At 43.8% G+C, this 17866-nt stretch overlaps 1 protein-coding gene across 5 annotated transcripts in view; it reads left to right on the forward strand.

The window, feature by feature from the left end:
- CDH17 (cadherin 17) overlaps positions 1 to 17866 on the forward strand; it is an 85559-nt gene that overhangs the window by 58107 nt on the left and 9586 nt on the right. For all 5 annotated transcript variants that reach the window (XM_069601173.1, XM_069601170.1, XM_069601171.1 and 2 more), the window contains 2 exons: positions 13388 to 13632; positions 17046 to 17176. In XM_069601173.1, coding sequence (XP_069457274.1) covers positions 13388 to 13632; positions 17046 to 17176 — 376 coding nt within the window. The remainder of the gene's footprint in view (positions 1 to 13387; positions 13633 to 17045; positions 17177 to 17866) is intronic.

Below are 17866 nucleotides of genomic sequence, written 5' to 3' on the forward strand. Positions count from 1 at the left end.
GGGCAAGTTATAATAAACAAATTTATTCTCTCATACCTTCTTCCCTGCCCACTCCTTACATTCATCTTTCACGGTGCTGCTAAGTCCACTGGCTCTTGCTTCGTCTCTCCCTTTGGAAGGACTGGGTAGTCTGGAAGCCAAAATCTTGATTACCGTGATAACTTGCTTCTTTATAGAGGGTCTTCCCATTCTTGGCTCAATCTACTCCTATTCCCTACTGTATACACCTGAAGTTTGACCCTTTCCTCCCTGGCTGCCTCGTTTATGCCTGTAAACTGTGTATCAGATGACTCAACAGGGAGTGGCACTCAGTGTCGTCCAATATCTTTAGAATGAAAAGAGATCAGGGTTACAGCAATAGAGACTCTGCAGACATGGCTGAATGCGGAGAGTTTGTAGTACAGTGTGTGGGAGGCTGCATCAGAAAGCTCTGAAGGAAAGTTTTGACCCAGAATAAAGGTAGAAATTGAAAATGAAGACGAAAATAATTTTACAGAAAATGAATAGAAGCATGAGTTGGGGGGGGGGGGGGGGAAGTGCTGGTGCTGAAGGAAACCCTGGAGCAGAATCTCAGAATTCTGGTACCGTTCTGACCACACAACCCACTTCTGACAAAGGGCCTCACTGGGTTTCAGCTGCAAGGTTTGTGTGTGGACCTACTTCAGCAGTAGTATTTTGTTTGAGTCTGACCTTTGCTGTTACATCTTCCCCCTCTATTCATGGCTGCCTTCATGGACACAAAGAACCCAGAAGGAAAGGCCAGGTCCCCGAGTTTGCAGTGGGTGGTCCAGGCAGCAGGCCTGGTCTTGTGGCAGGAGGCGGGGGCAGAGAGCTTCCATCCTTCCCCAAGACCAGCACCCTCTAGGTGTCTAAGAGAAGATAAAGGCCTGTCCATCTCGGTATGAATGTCGGTAACTTTTCATGGTGGCTTGTTGTGAACTAATGTAAGTTAATTTGACCATCTGTGGCTAGCGGGCATCTATAGGGAAAAGTTGGTAACCTTGAGGATCAGCAGTAGGTGAAGGCTCTAATCTTCTTCCCACACCTTCCTTGACATGAGGGGGTGTGTTCCAGTACAGCGGGCCTCTGGCCAAAATCTTGGTCGCATCCTGACTTTGTTTGTGGCTATATGCCAAGTGTCCAGCATATTTGCACACAGTGGAGGTTCAATAAATCTTGGTTGCCTGGATACATAGTCGAATTCTGTCCCATGTGCAATTAATAACAAGCAGGTTTGAAAACCAGCATTCACCTTGTGCTTTAGGCCTTAGGGTTGTGCTGGCCCGGCTCTCTGTCCCTCAGGCACTGTAATCACTGCAATCACAGTAGTCTAGTGACAGGATTCATCTGACTGTCCGCAGAAAAGGTGACCACAGAACAGAACTGGAGTCCTGGAACTCTGAAGGGTATAAGCTGCTGGACTAGCCAGATGCTACATTCTTCTTCAAGAATGTATTTCTCCACCAAATTGCCTGTCTTGAATACCACTGATATCACAAAAACCTCTTTGCAAGATCACTTTGGTAATTAACAAAATGTAGCTTGAGACAGTGCTAGCTCAGAGCCTGTAGCAGCTGCCTCTGGGGTGTGGCTCTGATTGGGATCTTTCAAATGCTAAGTGCCAGCCGGCCCAGAGGTGCGGATCCTTGACCAGGATACACTGATGTCAGCCAACTGCCCCTAGGATGCGTGTCCTCACCGTGACAGGTGTGTTCATGCAGTTTTCAGGTTTTTAAACTTAGACTCTATTATGTGGTTTCTCTAGTGGCTCAGTGGTAAAGAATCTGCCTGCAAAGCAGGAGATACAGGAGGCATGGGTTCGATTCCTGGGTCGGGAAGATCCCCTAGAGGAGGATATGGCATCCCACTCCAGCACCCTTGCCTGGAGAATCCCATGGACAGGGGAGCCTGGTGGGCTACACGTCCACAGGGTCATAAAGAGTCAGACACGACAGAAGTGACTGAGCACGCATGTGTGTGGTTTCTCGTGCAGAGCTTAGTTAGCCTTACTTCTAAGTCCCATCTCATTAAGCCTTCCATTGCTTCAGAACCATTGTGTTGGTCATTAAAAAAAAATTTAAATCCCAATGTAAACTATCATGATCCTCTCAGCACCTGTTCACCTGAATTAAATGTGCAAATGAAAGTGAAAGTCGCTCAGTCAAGTCCGACACTTTGCGACCCCGTGGAATATACAGTCCATGGAATTCTCCAGGCCAGAATACTGGAGTGGATAGCCTTTCCCTTCTCCAGGGGGTCTTCCCAACCCAGGGATTGAACCCAGATCTCCCCCATTGCAGGCAGATTCTTCACCAGCTGAGCCACAAGGGAAGCCCAAGAATACTGGAGTGGGTAGCCTCTCCCTTCGCCAGGGGATCTTCCGGACCCAGGAATCGAACCGGGGTCTCCTGCATTGCAGGCGGATTCTTTACCAACTGAGCTATGAGGGGAAGCCCTAAATGTGCAAATGGCAACCAGTAAAATTCACCGAGGAGCGCACACTCCACACCTGAAGCCCCTTTCGCTTCATGAAGCAGTTCTGCACATACTCCCTCGCTTCTCACACTGACCCCGAGGGAGGCAGAAACAGTCCCATCATCCAGCTGAGGTTCGGGCTCACAAGTTACAGCCAGCCCCTCTACTAGGTGAAGGAGCTGGGAACTTGACCCCTGGCTTCTGACTCCTTTCAGGAAAGGACTGCTATGGGGGCCTGGCATTACCATGTACTAGCTCTGCGACCTTGACACAAATGTTGTAACCTCTCAGACCTCAGTTTTCTGATCTGAAAACCTAAATTGGTAGAACCTTCTTGATGAGGATCCTGGAGGATTCAGTGCCAAAATACACACATAGCTCTTAAGACAGCCCCTAGCAGGTGGTAGCCAACTTCATAAATGTTCAACATTATCTTAATTCTAATTAACTCGGGTGAGGGCAGAAGCTAAGACTCTGGCTGTGGACAGATGAGACGTTTTCTCTTCTTGCCAAGGGGGCCAAACTTGCCCAATCCCAGAGTCAAATGGTGCCCGCTGGGGACAGCTGACTCAGGCTCTCTGGGGGAGGGCCTGGAAATCAGTCATTTTAGCAAGTGCCCTGCAAAGGCTTTCTCCTCTACTGCACTTCAGGGTGGATACCAGGTGTGTGGGCTTTCCACACACCTATCAATTCTCCAACGCCAGCCTGGTGTCCTACGACGTAACTCCATTCTGACACTTACCTGTCAGGAGACAGCGTCCGACCCCCCCAGGTTAAGGCTCAGTCCCACTCTCCCACCCCACTCCAGAAGCCGCCAGCAAGTGCCAGGTTGTCGCCTGTTCTTCTGGCTGACTGGCTATACATCAGAGGCTCATGACTCCCTCCTTAGGTTCCAACATTTGCTAGAGCAGCTCACAGAGCGCACGGAAACGTATTTACCAGTGTATCACGTAATAAAGGATATGATGAAGGATCCAGCTGAGTGGCCAGATGAAGAGATGCACGGGGTGAGGCCTGGGAGGGCCCCGAGAGCAGGAGCTTCTGTCTCATGCAGTCGAGCTGTGTATCGCTTCCCCAGCTCGTGGATGTGCTCACTAACCCAGAAGCTCTCTGAATGCCTTACTCTGGGGATCTTTATTGAGGCTTCATCATGTAGACGTGATTGATCCTGAACTCAGTCTCCGGCCCCTCTCTCCTTCCTGGGAAGTGGGAGGGGTTGTGCTGAAAATCCCCAGCTCCTAACCATGGCTTGGTCTTGGTCTGGTAACCAGTCCCCGTCCTGGTTACCAGGAGCCACAAAGAGTCACCTCATTAGAACAAAAGGCACTCCTATCACCCAGGAAATTGCAAGGGATTTAGAAGCTCAGTGTCTGGAACCAGAGGAAAAGACCAAGATATACTTTTTCTATTAATTCATATGCCCCAAGTGATGCTTGGGAATAAACACGTTTTATTTATTTATTTTTTAAAATTTTATTTTATTTTTTTTATTATTATTATTTTTTAGTTTTTTATTTTTTAAATTTAAATATCTTTAATTCTTACATTAATGCTGTCCTCCCTGTCTTTACCTCCACCCTGAGCTCTGGCCTATTGTGTGATAGATCAACACATTCTTGAGACCAAGCAGGTATCAGGAGCCAGGAAGGCTATTTCTCTGAGCCCTGCCAGACTCATCAATAACTCTCCTGAAATTGAAAGTCAGAGGTTTGTTTTGGCTTTAATTTTTATTTTTTGATACAAATTTTGTCACTTCTTCATTATGGCTGGTCCTTTTGAATTCTCAGTACATGATGTATTTTTATGCAGCTAGAGTATCATGTGGAAAATTAATGTGCATTTTTTTCTCATCACTGATTATTGATGATAATGTTAAATGTCCCCGGTCTCAGCTCCTTTCCTTCAGCACTTTTATCTCTGCTTCCAGCTTGAATCTAAATCACGAGTTTGACCTTTGAAGCAGTTGTGTACGGAAGAGGGATTGTGGCATAAGTGGGTGTTTTCTGCCTACCTGATGAGTAAGGTCGTGAGGGTCTCTTGACTTGACTCTGCAGGCGTAGCTCTGTGTCACAAAAGACAGGGCACATGGTTTGACAAAGCTTGTTCTTGATTAAACTCTGCTGGTTATCACTTGCTAATTTTAGTATCTTCCATTTCTAATTTTATTCCTGGAAAATGTGGTTCCGTGTGTTTTCCTGGTGTGAAAGCCAAGCCGTTACTGAGGGCTTACTGAGGGCAAGCCGTTACTTCCATTCAGTAAGGGTTGAAGGAACACTGACACCCTCTCCTAACAGGCCTCCCTGCCCAGGTCAGATTGGCTCCAATCCATCCCTCCCCTGGCGGCTCCCAGAGTTAACTTCCTCCAGCACCAATCCCACCTTGTCAGCCTTGTGCTCACCGCCTCTCTCTGCTCATCAGGGATCAAGTCCCAGTTTCTGAGCTTGACGTGTACCGTCTTCTCCATCACCTCTCTCTTCTCTCAGGTCACACGTTCTGTCCTGCTAACTCGCGCTGCTCCTCATTTGCAGGGACACCATTTCGTTTCTGTATCCCTCGCCTCTGGTGGCCTCGTGAAAGGATCAGAAAGCCAGGGAGGGGACTTAGGACCTGTTTGATGTAAGGATGGGGTGTGCGTCCTCTGCCCAAGCCCACAGAGTGCTGTGCTGCTTGTCTGAGCCTGGTCTTGGCTGGACCCACAAGGAACAGATTGCTGCGTCCTTGGTCCACACGGTGGGCTTGCTCTGGGGGCTGCTGGCTTCCTGCTCCATCTACCAGACTTTTAATTTGACGGCCCTGCCCTCCTCCCCTGAGATGATGGGCGGATCCTGGGAATCAGATGCTCCAGAGTGCACACATTTCTTCCCAACTACCCTGGGTGGGGAGTCCTATCCCACCATGAGGTTGTGACCAAGAGGTCATCATGGGGTCATATCCTGTAGGCACCGGACGCTTATTTCTATGAAAAACCTCTCTTTTTACGTCTCAGCTGGATTACAAAATTTTATATCCTGCATTTTAACAAGAGCCAATTGATTCTCAGATGACCTTGAGTCTTTACACATAATTCTTTCTCTTTCATATGAGGAAATTTTCTATCTTACTTCCTTTTGAACTAGCAATTGGGTTGCGATGTTGTCTGTGTTTGTGTGTTCATGGAGGAGAGGGTTTCTAGAGAGTGAAGATTTTCTCCAGAATCTCTTTCCCACTGGAGCCTGCAAGGGCTTGAGAAGGACCAAGACCTTCTCATTTTTGTATTTCCTAATGGATACACTATGCACACTGTTTGTCAGGGAAGTGATGAGAAGCAAAGAATATAATACAGTTCCTCTTCTCAGAGAGCTCATGGTCAGTAAGGATCTGGAATAGAGAAGCAAACAATTAGGATCCTGAGTTAAGTACTATAAGATTACAGAAGGCATGGAGCTCATCTATTGGGGGATACAGAGTGGGATTCGGGGAAGATGGTACATAGAGAACAGCACTGAGCCAACTTTCGACTGATGGGGAGAATTTTTTCAGATGTTGAGGGAAGAGCAGGCTGAGCTAATGCAGTCATGTGTCAGCTTTTCCTCTTTATGAAAGGAAAATACCATTTTTTGTTTAACTGATGAGAAACTGATATAAACTAAAGTTAAAGAACTGATAGCTCCCCAAGAGATCCTGGGTCCTCCAGGCCTGGAAGGGTGAATAAAACCGAGCAGTTCCCAGAATCTATAATGTGCTTTTTGAGCTTTTCTCTGATTCCTTTATCTCTTTGAGGTCATGGGTACCTTTGAGACTCTGACAAATGCTACATAACCTCTCCTGATGAAAAAATTCATGTATGCACAAACAACAAAAATTCAATGGAGTAAATTTAAGGATCAAATTGGCTTTATTAAATAATTCATAAGTCAAGTGTCATTCCACCTAGCAAATAGAAAGGAGCTCCACCAAGCTGTAGAAAAGGAAAGATTTTCAAAGGTAGAATGGGAGTAGAAAAATGAAATTATTGGCAAAGAATGTCTTGTTTCAGACAAAGTTGCCCTCCTAAAAGGAAGGAAAGGGCCTACTGGGTGGATTACCTCACTAGCACCGACCAGATTCAAGACTGACTGGTTAAGGTTGCATTCCTGGGGCAGGGATTGAGAATGCAATAAGGTAGGTATTACGTCTTGTTGCTGACATGGGGTTTAGCGCAAGTGATTCTATTTTGGGCCTGTTGTTTCTTTAAAGTGTGTGCATGCTCAGTTGTGTCTGACTTTTTGCAATCCCAAAGAGTCCAACTGTTTGTGGACTGTAGCCCGCGAGGCTGCTCTGTCCATGAGATTCTCCTGGCAAGAATACGGGACTGGGTTGCCATTTCCTTCTCCAGGGGATCTTCCTGACCCAGGGATTGAGCCCACGTCTCCTGTGTGTCCTGCACGGCAAGTGGATGCTTTACTGAAGAGCTACCTGGGAGGCCCTTTAACAGTTTCCCCATTTTGATCAGATTCTCGCTTATCTGAGAAATGTGATAAAAACTTGAAGCAGTAAATGTCACTATCAGATACTGCTATTTAGCTGTTTCTTCTGTTGATCTTCTGTGTGATATTCACAGGTCATAATGGTTTTGTTTTTTTATTTACTTAATCCCTGTGATATTCACAGGTGTCAACTTCAGGTTTAGAGTTTTTAAGTTGGTCATTCTTTCGGTCCCCTTCCTGATGTTCTTAGTCTTAGTGAGACTTGGTAGTGAGTGATTGTGAGCATGTATTTAACACTTTTGAGAGACTGCAACACATAAGAGAGAGTACTCTGATTCTAACAAGTAGGATAATTCCTTGTGTTTGGAGTGTACCTTCGAGCCATGGTCCCCAAGACTCAAACCAATCAAATGCAAATAATTCAAAGAAAGACTCCATGGCAGGAGTCACCCTTTGAAGGCAAGTGGCTTGTTCAGTGATCTGATGTTCCTGAATTTCCGCTGCCCCGAAAGTGTTCTCCAGGTACAGCAGGTGGTGTTGGCTACAGCATAGACATCTCCTTGCTCACCTGAAAGAGAATCAAGGGCTCTCTTATATCAAGAACAACTTTGGCCAGAAAGTCTTAAGATTTTTGTTGGGCAGCTATTGCTCTAACAGTGAATTTTTCAATATTTTCAAGAATTAAGGAAAGGTTGCTAATCATATTCTGGTTTACATGCACTGTTAACCAAGGAGGGCTTCCCTGGTGCCTCAGACGGTAAAGAATCCACCAGCAATGTGGGAGACCTGGGTTTGATCCCTGGGTTGGGAAGATCCCCTGGAGAAGGGAAAGGAAACCCACTCCAGTATTCTGGCCTGGAGAATTCCATGGACTGTATAGTCCATGGGGTCTCAAAGAGTCAGACATGACTAAGCAACTTTCACTTCACTTCACTTAAGAAGAATGGACTGGCTAAAGAAAGGGAATCCTGAGTCATGAATACCTCTTGACAATTCCTTTCTAACTCACTGATGTAAATCCAGGGAGTTCAACCAATGAGGTGTCTCAGTTTGTTTGTGAACACTCAAGGGTGCAGTTAGGTAACCTAGGAGACATTGCCTGATGACGATGTACCAGCCGTCTAGGTACATATGGAGAATGACAACCATCACAAAGAAGTCCTGTCAGGACACAAGTCGCTTCCATTGAGGCAGCACTGTTCGGGAATTCACTCGTAGGGATAGTTAGCTGCATACGCCTGTTCAAGTTAGATGTCAATTAGGTTTTCTCCCAGCCCCAAATCGTAGTTGTTTTAAATTTCAGAGGCTGCCTCCCTTAGCCACGGCCTGGGAGATACAGGTGATGGCTTACCTTTCCAGGCCAATGCCAGAGTGAAAGAAAGGGAAGGGAAAAAAAGAGAGAGAGAGGTTCGTGTTCAGCTGAAGTATGAAGTGTTGATCTGGAAGGGAGCATCTGCCGCACTGTCAGCTGCTTCTCTTCCTACTCAATCTGATTTGGAGATTCAGTATTTTTATAAGGCCAGATGTCGGTGGACTCCTCTTCAGCTGTGAGATGTGTATCTAAGGTTTAAGACCGTAAAGTTTGGCTGCCATGTGGGGAGCGAGGAGGGCCTGGCAGATCCCTTCCAAGGAGGTTCAAGGGCAGTCTTTGTTCTCACCGATTCCAATTCAGAAAGGTGGCAGACAACTGAAACATTAGCTTGGAGAGTTGTAGCCAGATATCTGAGGAAACTAGAAAAATTCAGGATCCAGTCCAGTTTATGGGTATTTGTGTGCATGCTAAGTCGCTTCAGTCACATCCGACGCTTTGCAACCCTATGGACTGTACCTCACCAGGCTCCTCTGTCCATGGGATTCTCTAGGCAAGAGTCCTGGAGTGGGTTGTCATGCCCTCCTCCAGGGGATCTTCCTGACATAGGGATCAACCCTTGTCTTTTATGTCTCCTGCATTGATAGTCGGGTTCTTTACCACTAGCGCCACCTGGGAAGCCCAGAGTCTAATGTGCTGTGCTGAGCTTAGTCACTCAGTCATGTTCGACTCTTTGTGATCCCATGGACTGTAGCCTGCCAGGCTCCTCTGTCCATGGGGAATGTAAAGGTTCAAATAGAATTTTCTGTCTACAATTATTCCTGCTTTTCAAAAATTCTTTATAAGGATAACCCCAGTAAAATAATTTTTTTGCATTAAATTTGGCTTGATTATTTACATAAGTGCAGCAAGAATAGTGATTGACCATGTAAGCTCATGCTGGAACCTTCAAAGCAAAGTACCCTCTGAGTCTATGTACATCTCTCTCAAATGTGACAGTCCAGTCCAAGCCTTAGCAATGTAATCAATGTTTCCAAATGTGTTCCATTATGAGGAGAACAGATTCTTATTGAACATATGTGAATGACTACCTATATTGCCATGAAAATAATATATTTGAGAGTTTCTGAATTCTGGAAAGATCACCTAGAAAAAAAATGTCATTTTTGTTTAAAAAGGTATGCTTTATCGATTGCTATAAGTCATAGATTACTTAAAAGAAAACATTTTTTTTTAAATCTGGAAAAACAAAACATTAAGAAATATGCACTGTATTAAAACAGAAAGTCATACAAATTATAATCAACTTCCTCAGTTTATTTAGTTCAATGTAATTAATACTGGCTCTATTTTAATCTAGTTTTTCTGTTATTCTGGAATTCTTACCCAGTTTAGTTTTATGATTTTAAAATGATCAGATATTCTAGAATACCTGTCAGAGTCCTTTTTATGGATTTCTCTGAAGATGAAATAGTTTTATAGGAACACTTTTGCAAAAGCATCAGACTAAAACAATTAACTATCTGTAAGTGACAAAATCCTTAAAATGCCCATTATTAAATATCTGATAAGAATTCATTGCAATGGAACTGACAAGGAAATTTGGTAATTTTTGCAGTGAGTAATGTTTAAGATAACTAGAATTATGACTGATAACATTATACCAGGAAATAATAGATTTCCAGGAACTTTATATAATTTCTATAACATTTACATACCTATGTAAATATAAAGAAGGTTTGGACTTCCCTAGTGGTCCAGTGGACATGGGTTTGATCCCTGCTCTGGGAAGATTCCACACAACGCATTAAAACCATACACAGCAACTGCTAAAGCCCGTGCACTTTAGAGCCTGTGCTTTGCGTGAGAAGCCTGAGGACAGCAACTAGAGAGTAGCCCCCGCTCGCTGCAACTAGAGAAAGCCTGTGTGCAATGAAGACCCAGCGCAGCCAAAACTGAATACATTTTTTTAAAAAAGAAAAAAGCCTGAACACTCAAATCATTTAAAAAAAAAAAAGGCTTAGTATAACTTGTTTGACAAAGTTTCCCGTGTAATTTAACATATCAAATAATCTTAATTAGTGTAACATCTCTCTTTCTATAAGGAGAAAGGAAATGTCTTTTCTGATTTTTCCAAAGTACCTCTGGAAAATCCCAAAGTTATTTCCAGGTCAAAAAGACTTCACTTAGAATTTGATTTTGGGAAGTTCTGCCAAAAAATTCAAAAGGTTTGGGCACAACTAAAAAGGATCACAGATTATGAAACAATACTTAATTATCCACTTAATTATTCAAACAGAATAGAATAGACATTTTCAAGAGCAAATGCAGTAAGCTACATACTTCTGAGCCAAACTTTGCTTTTCTAATATTGAGACGACTCAGTTTACTTAAATAATCAAAGACTTGATAATAAAGATATAAAGCACAAAAAATTATTTTGATAAAACACAAAGTCTTTGCTTTCTAAACAGATTGTTTTAAAGATAAAGAAAAGCTTTTCAAATTTCTCATAAAGAGTAGATCTTTTAAATTAATAGACCTAATAAAATTTGTCCTTTTAGCAGATGAAAGAAAATTAAGTTTTAGCTTTACATAAGAATACTTTAGTATTTAAACTTATTTTAAAACTCTTGTAATAACAATTTATTTTTTTTTAGCTAAGCTGACCACACAGGATTTCCTCTTTTTTCCTCTTTTTCTGTCTTTCATTCTTCTTTATTTTCTATGTCCATCAGTTCAGTTGTCACTCAGTCGTGTCCGACTCTTTGCGACCCCATGAATCGCAGCACGCCAGGCTTCCCTGTCTATCACCAACTCCCGGAGTTCACTCAGACTCACGTCCATCGAGTCAGTGATGCCATCCAGCCATTTCATCCTCTGTCGTCCCCTTCTCCTCCTGCCCCCAATCCCTCCCACCATCAGAGTCTTTTCCAATGAGTCAACTCTTCGCATGAGGTGGCCAAAGTACTGGAGTTTCAGCTTTAGCATCATTCCTTCCAAAGAAATCCCAGGGCTGATCTCCTTCAGAAAGGACTGGTTAGATCTCCTTGCAGTCCAAGGGACTCTCAAGAGTCTTCTCCAACACCACAGTTCAAAAGCATCAATTCTTCGGTGCTCAGCTTTCTTCACAGTCCAACTCTCACATCCATACATGAATACATGACCACTGGAAAAACCATAGCCTTGACTAGATGGACCTTTGTTGGCAAAGTAATGTCTCTGCTTTTCAACATAGTTTTTCCTTAATTTTTCTCCTTCCTATTTTAAAATAAATAGCTTTACTTTAGAAAAAAACCACTTTTATTTCCCTCAACAAAATATATCGCCATACCTCATACCCTTTTTAACCCCCCAAAAAAAAGCCTCCAAAACAAAAAATACATCCTATTTTCCTTACATACACTGCTGCTGCTAAGTCGCTTCAGTCGTGTCCGACTCTGCGCCACCCCAGAGATGGCATCCCACCAGACTCCCCCTTCCCTGGGATTCTCCAGGCAAGAACACTGGAGCGGGTTGCCATTTCCTTCTCCAATGCATGAAAGTGAAAAGTGAAAGTGAAGTTGCTCAGTCGTGTCTGACTCCTAGTGACCCCATAGATCGCAGCCTACCAGGCTCCTCCATCCATGGGATTTGCCAGGCAAGAGTACTGGAGTGGGGTGCCATTGCCTTCTCCGCTTACATACACAATTATTTCTTATTGTTTTAAGTTACATGAGTGACTGAGCTCGCACACGTTAGAATTCTTAACCCATAGAATCCTTAATTTATAGTGAACACTTGCTAAGCATTATGGAATGTCGCCCTAGCATTTTTAGACTAGCAAATTTATGAATACATTTCATAATTTTAGAAAAACATGCTTCCTCATAGTAAACATTTTTAATGTGGTTCTAGCCATATATACTAATAGACCCAAATATCTTTAGTTCCTCTGCAAGAGGAAACCAAAGTGGGTAAATCTATGTTCAGTAATTAATGTTCTAGTATTTTATCTTACTTAAAAGTGATCTAGATGTTCAATGAACCTCTGTGGAGGGGAGCAGTAGGAATTACATCAATCCTGTAGTCTTTTTTGGATACCTTTTATATCTCTAATTTTTTATCAGCCTTTTGCAATGAAATTTTCAATGAAACTATTTTGGAATTTTGAAGTCTTTTGGAGGCTTCTGCATGCCAATTAAAATAGGCATTCCTTGCTTTTAAGTGCTCTTCTTAAATGCTCTTGTCTAATTGGAACATTCCTCTTAACGGCCATTGTAATTCCCCTTAAGACTGACAGCAGTTTGCTAGGAACCTTAGCAGCGTTCGGAGTTCAACCTCCATTTCTTTCTGTTCAGCCATGTTTGGGGCCCCAGTTTGATGTTAACCATGCCAAGTTCTCATGCACAAAATTCTAGGTTGTCTTCAGTAAGGTTTTGGCCATTTTGAGGGGTAGGTACTTATAGTTTCTGAGACAGTTTTTAGATGTAAAATGAGCAGGTATGCTCTAGTTTATGCTAACCTTTGCCACCCACCAAGAGTTTAAGTTCTTTTATTTTGAAATTTGAATCCTGAGGTTTCTGGGAAATCATTCTCCATACAATGTGGTTGCTATTTAGCTGCTGTCATGTCCAGCTCTGCAAGCCCATGGACTGTAGCTGCTTCAGCCTCCCCTGTCCATGGGATTCTCCAGGCAAGAATACTGGAGTGGGTTCCCATTTCCTTCTCTAGGCGATCCCCTCGACCCAGGGATTGAACTTGCATCTCCCGCATTGGCAGGTGGAATTCTTTACCCCTGAGCCACCAGGGAAGCCCCACACCATGTGGAAATCTCTGTATAAGCGTTCCCCAGTGACTTCTGAGAACTGTCTTGAGAGAATCAGTAAGTTTCTGATGAATGAATGAATGATCCTAGGAGTAAATAAATTGGAGGAGTGCCGTATTGATTCCCTCTTCTAGGAGAGTCAGAACACACATTAGCATATTCAAAGTCCTGGTAAGTCCTGTAGCAAAAGCTTCTCCATTGCTCTACTATCCAGAGAAGGAAGTTTTTGCTGATGCTAGATTAAGAACTGATGCTCTGTCAGAGCGTTTTTTAGGGCGCCTTGGGGAGGGGCGGACTTTAAGGGAGTTAATTATCCCCTAATTGATTTTCCTTCTTTTTTCCCCTGTACAGCCTCTTGATTTTGAAACAGTAGCCATTCATAATATTGTAGTCCAAGCAGAAAATCCTGAGCCTTTGGTGCCTGGTGTACAGTATAATGCGAGCTCTTCTGCTACCTTCAGACTGTTGGTGACAGACGTGAATGAGGCCCCGCAATTTTCCCAACAAGTATTTGAAGCAAAAGTCAGTGAGGCTGTGGCTAAAGGCACAAAAGTAGGCAACATGACTGCCAAGGATCCGGAAGGTCTGGACGTCAGGTAGCTGGGAAGCTTGGCTGGGTGCTGTAGTCATGGCCTTTGGAGGAGGAAGGGCTGAGGGGCGGGTGGGCAGAGAAGCTGGCCTGACTTGAGGGCTCTCCCCTAAAGGAGCAGCCAGGGATCTGAAGCTGTGTCCTAGTGTGCTTGGTGAATCTGCCCTGGTTTCGTCAGGCTCCAGTCACCTGGTGGGCATCAGGGAGCATCCAGACTTGGGAGTGGGAAGCAGGTCAGATTCCAGCCCAGCCTGCCTACTGCAGGTCTCAGCTAGGAAGTCTAGGAGGTGGGGCTGGAGACCCGGCTGCCCAGAGGTAGGCCCTGTGTCTGGACCAGTCACAGGGCCAGGGTCCGGAGACAAGCTCCAGCTCCTGAGGCAGATGGGCGTTCTAGACAGCAAAATAAAGCAGAAACCTGATGGGGTGGACTCAACCTCCTGCGAGGGTGAAGGGAACCTTCTCCATGAGGAGCTCTTCAGAGCAGGTCCAGGGCAACAAGATTCATTCCGGAGCTCAGCCCTGGAAAGGTGAATATGTGGGCTAAGATGGTTAGACAAGATGTGTAAGTATTTCCATTTTAGTAGTTCTCATTTTTTTTTCAGGGTGATAGAACCCACACAGATTTTCCTTAAATAGGTACAACAATATCAAATTTTCCACGATAACAGATGTATATGTATACATCCGTGTCTGTATCAACGTCTATAACTGTCTTAAGATCATCTCATTAATAAGCCTAAGGACAGGACTTGAACATGGATCTTTTGTTTCTATTGTATAACGTCAGTCCTGCTGTCCATGGCATGACAAATATTTTAGCATGGCTTAAAATCTATGCAAGTGATTATGAATGTTATGAATGACAATTCCTTAAGTGTCTCTAAATATTTGAGGGGAGTCTTGCCTCCCACTGAATGATCCTTTTGGCACTTGGAATTAGTTTCAAGACATTTTTCTGATTGTCAGAATAAAGTTCCCACCTACTATTTTACACTGCAAGCACTTATCAACTTTCACAAAGACAAATAAGAGAAGGGAAAGAAGAGGTGTGTTGTACTGGATGGTTAGTGTAGATACTACTCTGTATGTCAGAGTCACTAAGCGTGATGGGGCACAAAATGTTCCTAATTTTACAACAGTTTACTCTTTAACAAATGCTTCCATCTCCTTCATGAGAATGCCATGAGAAAGTCATAAGTCAAAGGCAAGTGAATAAAAAATTGAGTTTATGAGTGGAGAAACAAAGTCATTTAAGAACATTCCTCAGATGTTCATTCTTTCATCTGAGGGAAAGCTATGATGTATGTACTATTAAGTTAAAATCAGGAAGATGAGTAAAAGGATAATGTCCTGGAAGAAACAAATGAAAAGAGTACTTCATGAATGAAGAGTAAGCAATAGTTAGGATGCGAGGAGTAAGTCAATTACGAAAGGATAACGCCAAAGCTGCTGCTGAAGGCTGAGCGATTTAATTCTCTTTCTTTTAGATCCACAAACTTGGAATTCATTAGCACCCAATGGATCTTAATCCAATCTATCAGTAAATATTAGTGATTCTTTCATTGAAATATATCCAGAATTCACCTGCTTCTCCTCACTTCCTCAGTGATCCAGGCCACATTATCAACTCTTCCACCCATCCATTCACTGCAACGAGAGTGGGTCTTTAAAAAAGTAAAATCATGTAACTCCTCTGAAAATCCTCCAGAGGGTTTCCATCTCACTCAGAAATCCTGACCACATCAGTTCAGTTCAGTTCCTCTGTCGTGTCTGACCCTTTGTGACCCCATGGACTGCAGCATGCCAGGCTTCCCTGTCCATCACCAACTCTGGAAGCTTGCTCAAACTCATGCTCATCTAGTCAGTGATGCCATCCAACGAAACACAGGCAATTTTTAATTCATTGCCCATACACAGAGCCTAACACAGTGCTTGGCATATAGAATATTCTAACACTGGGAAAAAAATTAGTTTGAACCAATATTATTACTTTTTAATCATTCTACTCCCAGACATGTAGGTTATGTCCAGTATTTTTTAAGTTATAGAAAAGTTTTGAATGTATGTGCATAATTCATTTTTAAGACTTCTATTAAATTTTTTTTATTTGGAGAAAATTTCCAGAGGTGGGTTTTTTTTTTAATTTAAAGATACAGACATCCTTATGGCTATGGCACTTTTTTCCCAAAAGGCTGTAGCCATCTGTTTTCCTTTGTTTCTAGACTTTTCTCGCTCAAATTCACCTTTCATGCACCTACTAATGAGTTCCACTGAAAACACAAACATGACTAGGTCACCATTCCCTGCCTGCCCATCGCTTCCCACAACCCAGCTCCTTCCATCCCTTGAGCTTCACCCTTTGCCATCCACTGTGTCCTATTTTTATCCCTTCACTCCTGGAATGTCTGATGCCCCCACACCCTAAGCTATTCCTTGGCCTCTCTGCCTTAGTTCCTGAAATTCCTTCTGCTTAAATCATCCATCTTTTTCTTGCTTTAGTTAACGTCTACTCTTTCAGATGTTTCAGAAAAACATCAATTTCTGCTTTATTGACTATGCCAAAGTCTTTGACTGTGTGGGGCACAATAAACTGGAAAATTCTGAAAGAGATGGGAATACCAGACCACCTGACCTGCCTCTTGAGAAACCTGTATGCAGGTCAGGAAGCAACAGTTAGAACTGGACATGGAACAACAGACTGGTTCCAAATAGGAAAAGGAATACGTCAAGGCTGTATATTGTCGCCCTGCTTATTTAACTTATAAGCAGCCTGGTGGGTTGCAGTCCGTGGGGTCGCAAAGAGTCAGACATGACTGAGCGAGTTAACACCCCACAGCACACTCTTTCAGAAAGTCTTCTCTGGTTCCATTACCTTATCTGCAATTCCACATGGACCCTGACAATCGTCGCACTAGAATTATCTGTCTCTGTCTCCTCCACTGGCCTAACAACCCCCTTTGGTAATTTTCTCTCTTGGTCCACAGCTTGATGTTTGCTATCTCTCAGCAGATGTCTGTTGAATGAAGAGTTCACCGTGCCTCTGAGTATTCACCTATTCACATGTATCCACCAATGAGTGTTCATGTTTTCTTAGAGGGAGTGGTTTTAATAGACAATTTCAGGTTGTTTTATTTGAAATAGATGTTTAACTTTTTTTCACTAGAGGTTGTGACTCAACCTTTTTTAAAAAAAAATTAAAGCAAGTACAAAAACCACTTTGTAGGGATGAACAAATCCTTCTTTTGAAGGCAGATGGTAGGCAAACAGAGCATTAGTAACATTAGATTATGCTTCTTTATATATGCTGTCAATAGTCTGCAACGGACAGTGCTGATATAACAGCACAGAGGTGCATAAACTATCTCCACGTTTTCATGCAGGGTAACGTGGGCTTTCTTTTGCTCCTTTCTCTTACTGAAGTTATTCCCTGAGAGGCGACAAGAGAGGCTGGCTAAGAATTGACCCCGCCACTGGTGAGATCTTCAGTGTGGCGCAGCTGGACAGGGAAGCTGAAAGTCTGTATCGGGTACAAGTGGTGGCGACGGAAGTAGGTGAGCCAACACAAATAGGGAAAAGGTAACACAAGTGATCAGGGGCTACGTCAACAGAAGCGGCAGGGAAGGTGAGGTGAGTGGATACTCCACTGGGTCGAATGGTCAGAATATCTGACCGTGGAGAAACAAGAAGAGGACAATCACGGGGGGAAGGGCTCACCCTGCCCTGGCTGTTCCGGGTGAGAACCCTCGTGCCTGCCGCGGGGCTCTTTCCTGCCGGGCTGCCCCTGGAGGCTGGCACGGCTTCAGGGCCACTGCTCCCTGTGGGGTCTTGCAGGGACCATGGCTCCTAGGAAGGTTCCTGTGCCCCCACTGAACTACCCTGCCTTCCTCCAAAGTGACTGTGGGTTTCTCCAGGGAGCGGGATCAAATCGCCATGTAGTAATATAGAATTATATGGTGGTGGTGGTTTAGTTGCTAAGTCGTGTCCGACTCTTGCGACCCCATGGACTGTAGCCCGCCAGGCTCCTCTGTCCATGGGATTGTCCAGGCAAGAATACTGGAGTGGGTTGCCATTCCGTCTCCAGGGGATCTTCCCGACCCAGGAATCGAACCTGGGTCTCCTACATTGCAGGCAGATTCTTTATCAACGGAGCTCTGAGGGAAGCCCCAGAATTATATAATATATAGTAATATACCTGCATGACTTACCCCCTCAAAAATGAGAACTGAACAAAGTATGACTAA

The sequence above is a fragment of the Ovis canadensis genome, chromosome 9, assembly GCF_042477335.2.
Source record: "Ovis canadensis isolate MfBH-ARS-UI-01 breed Bighorn chromosome 9, ARS-UI_OviCan_v2, whole genome shotgun sequence".
NCBI lineage: Eukaryota > Metazoa > Chordata > Mammalia > Artiodactyla > Bovidae > Ovis > Ovis canadensis.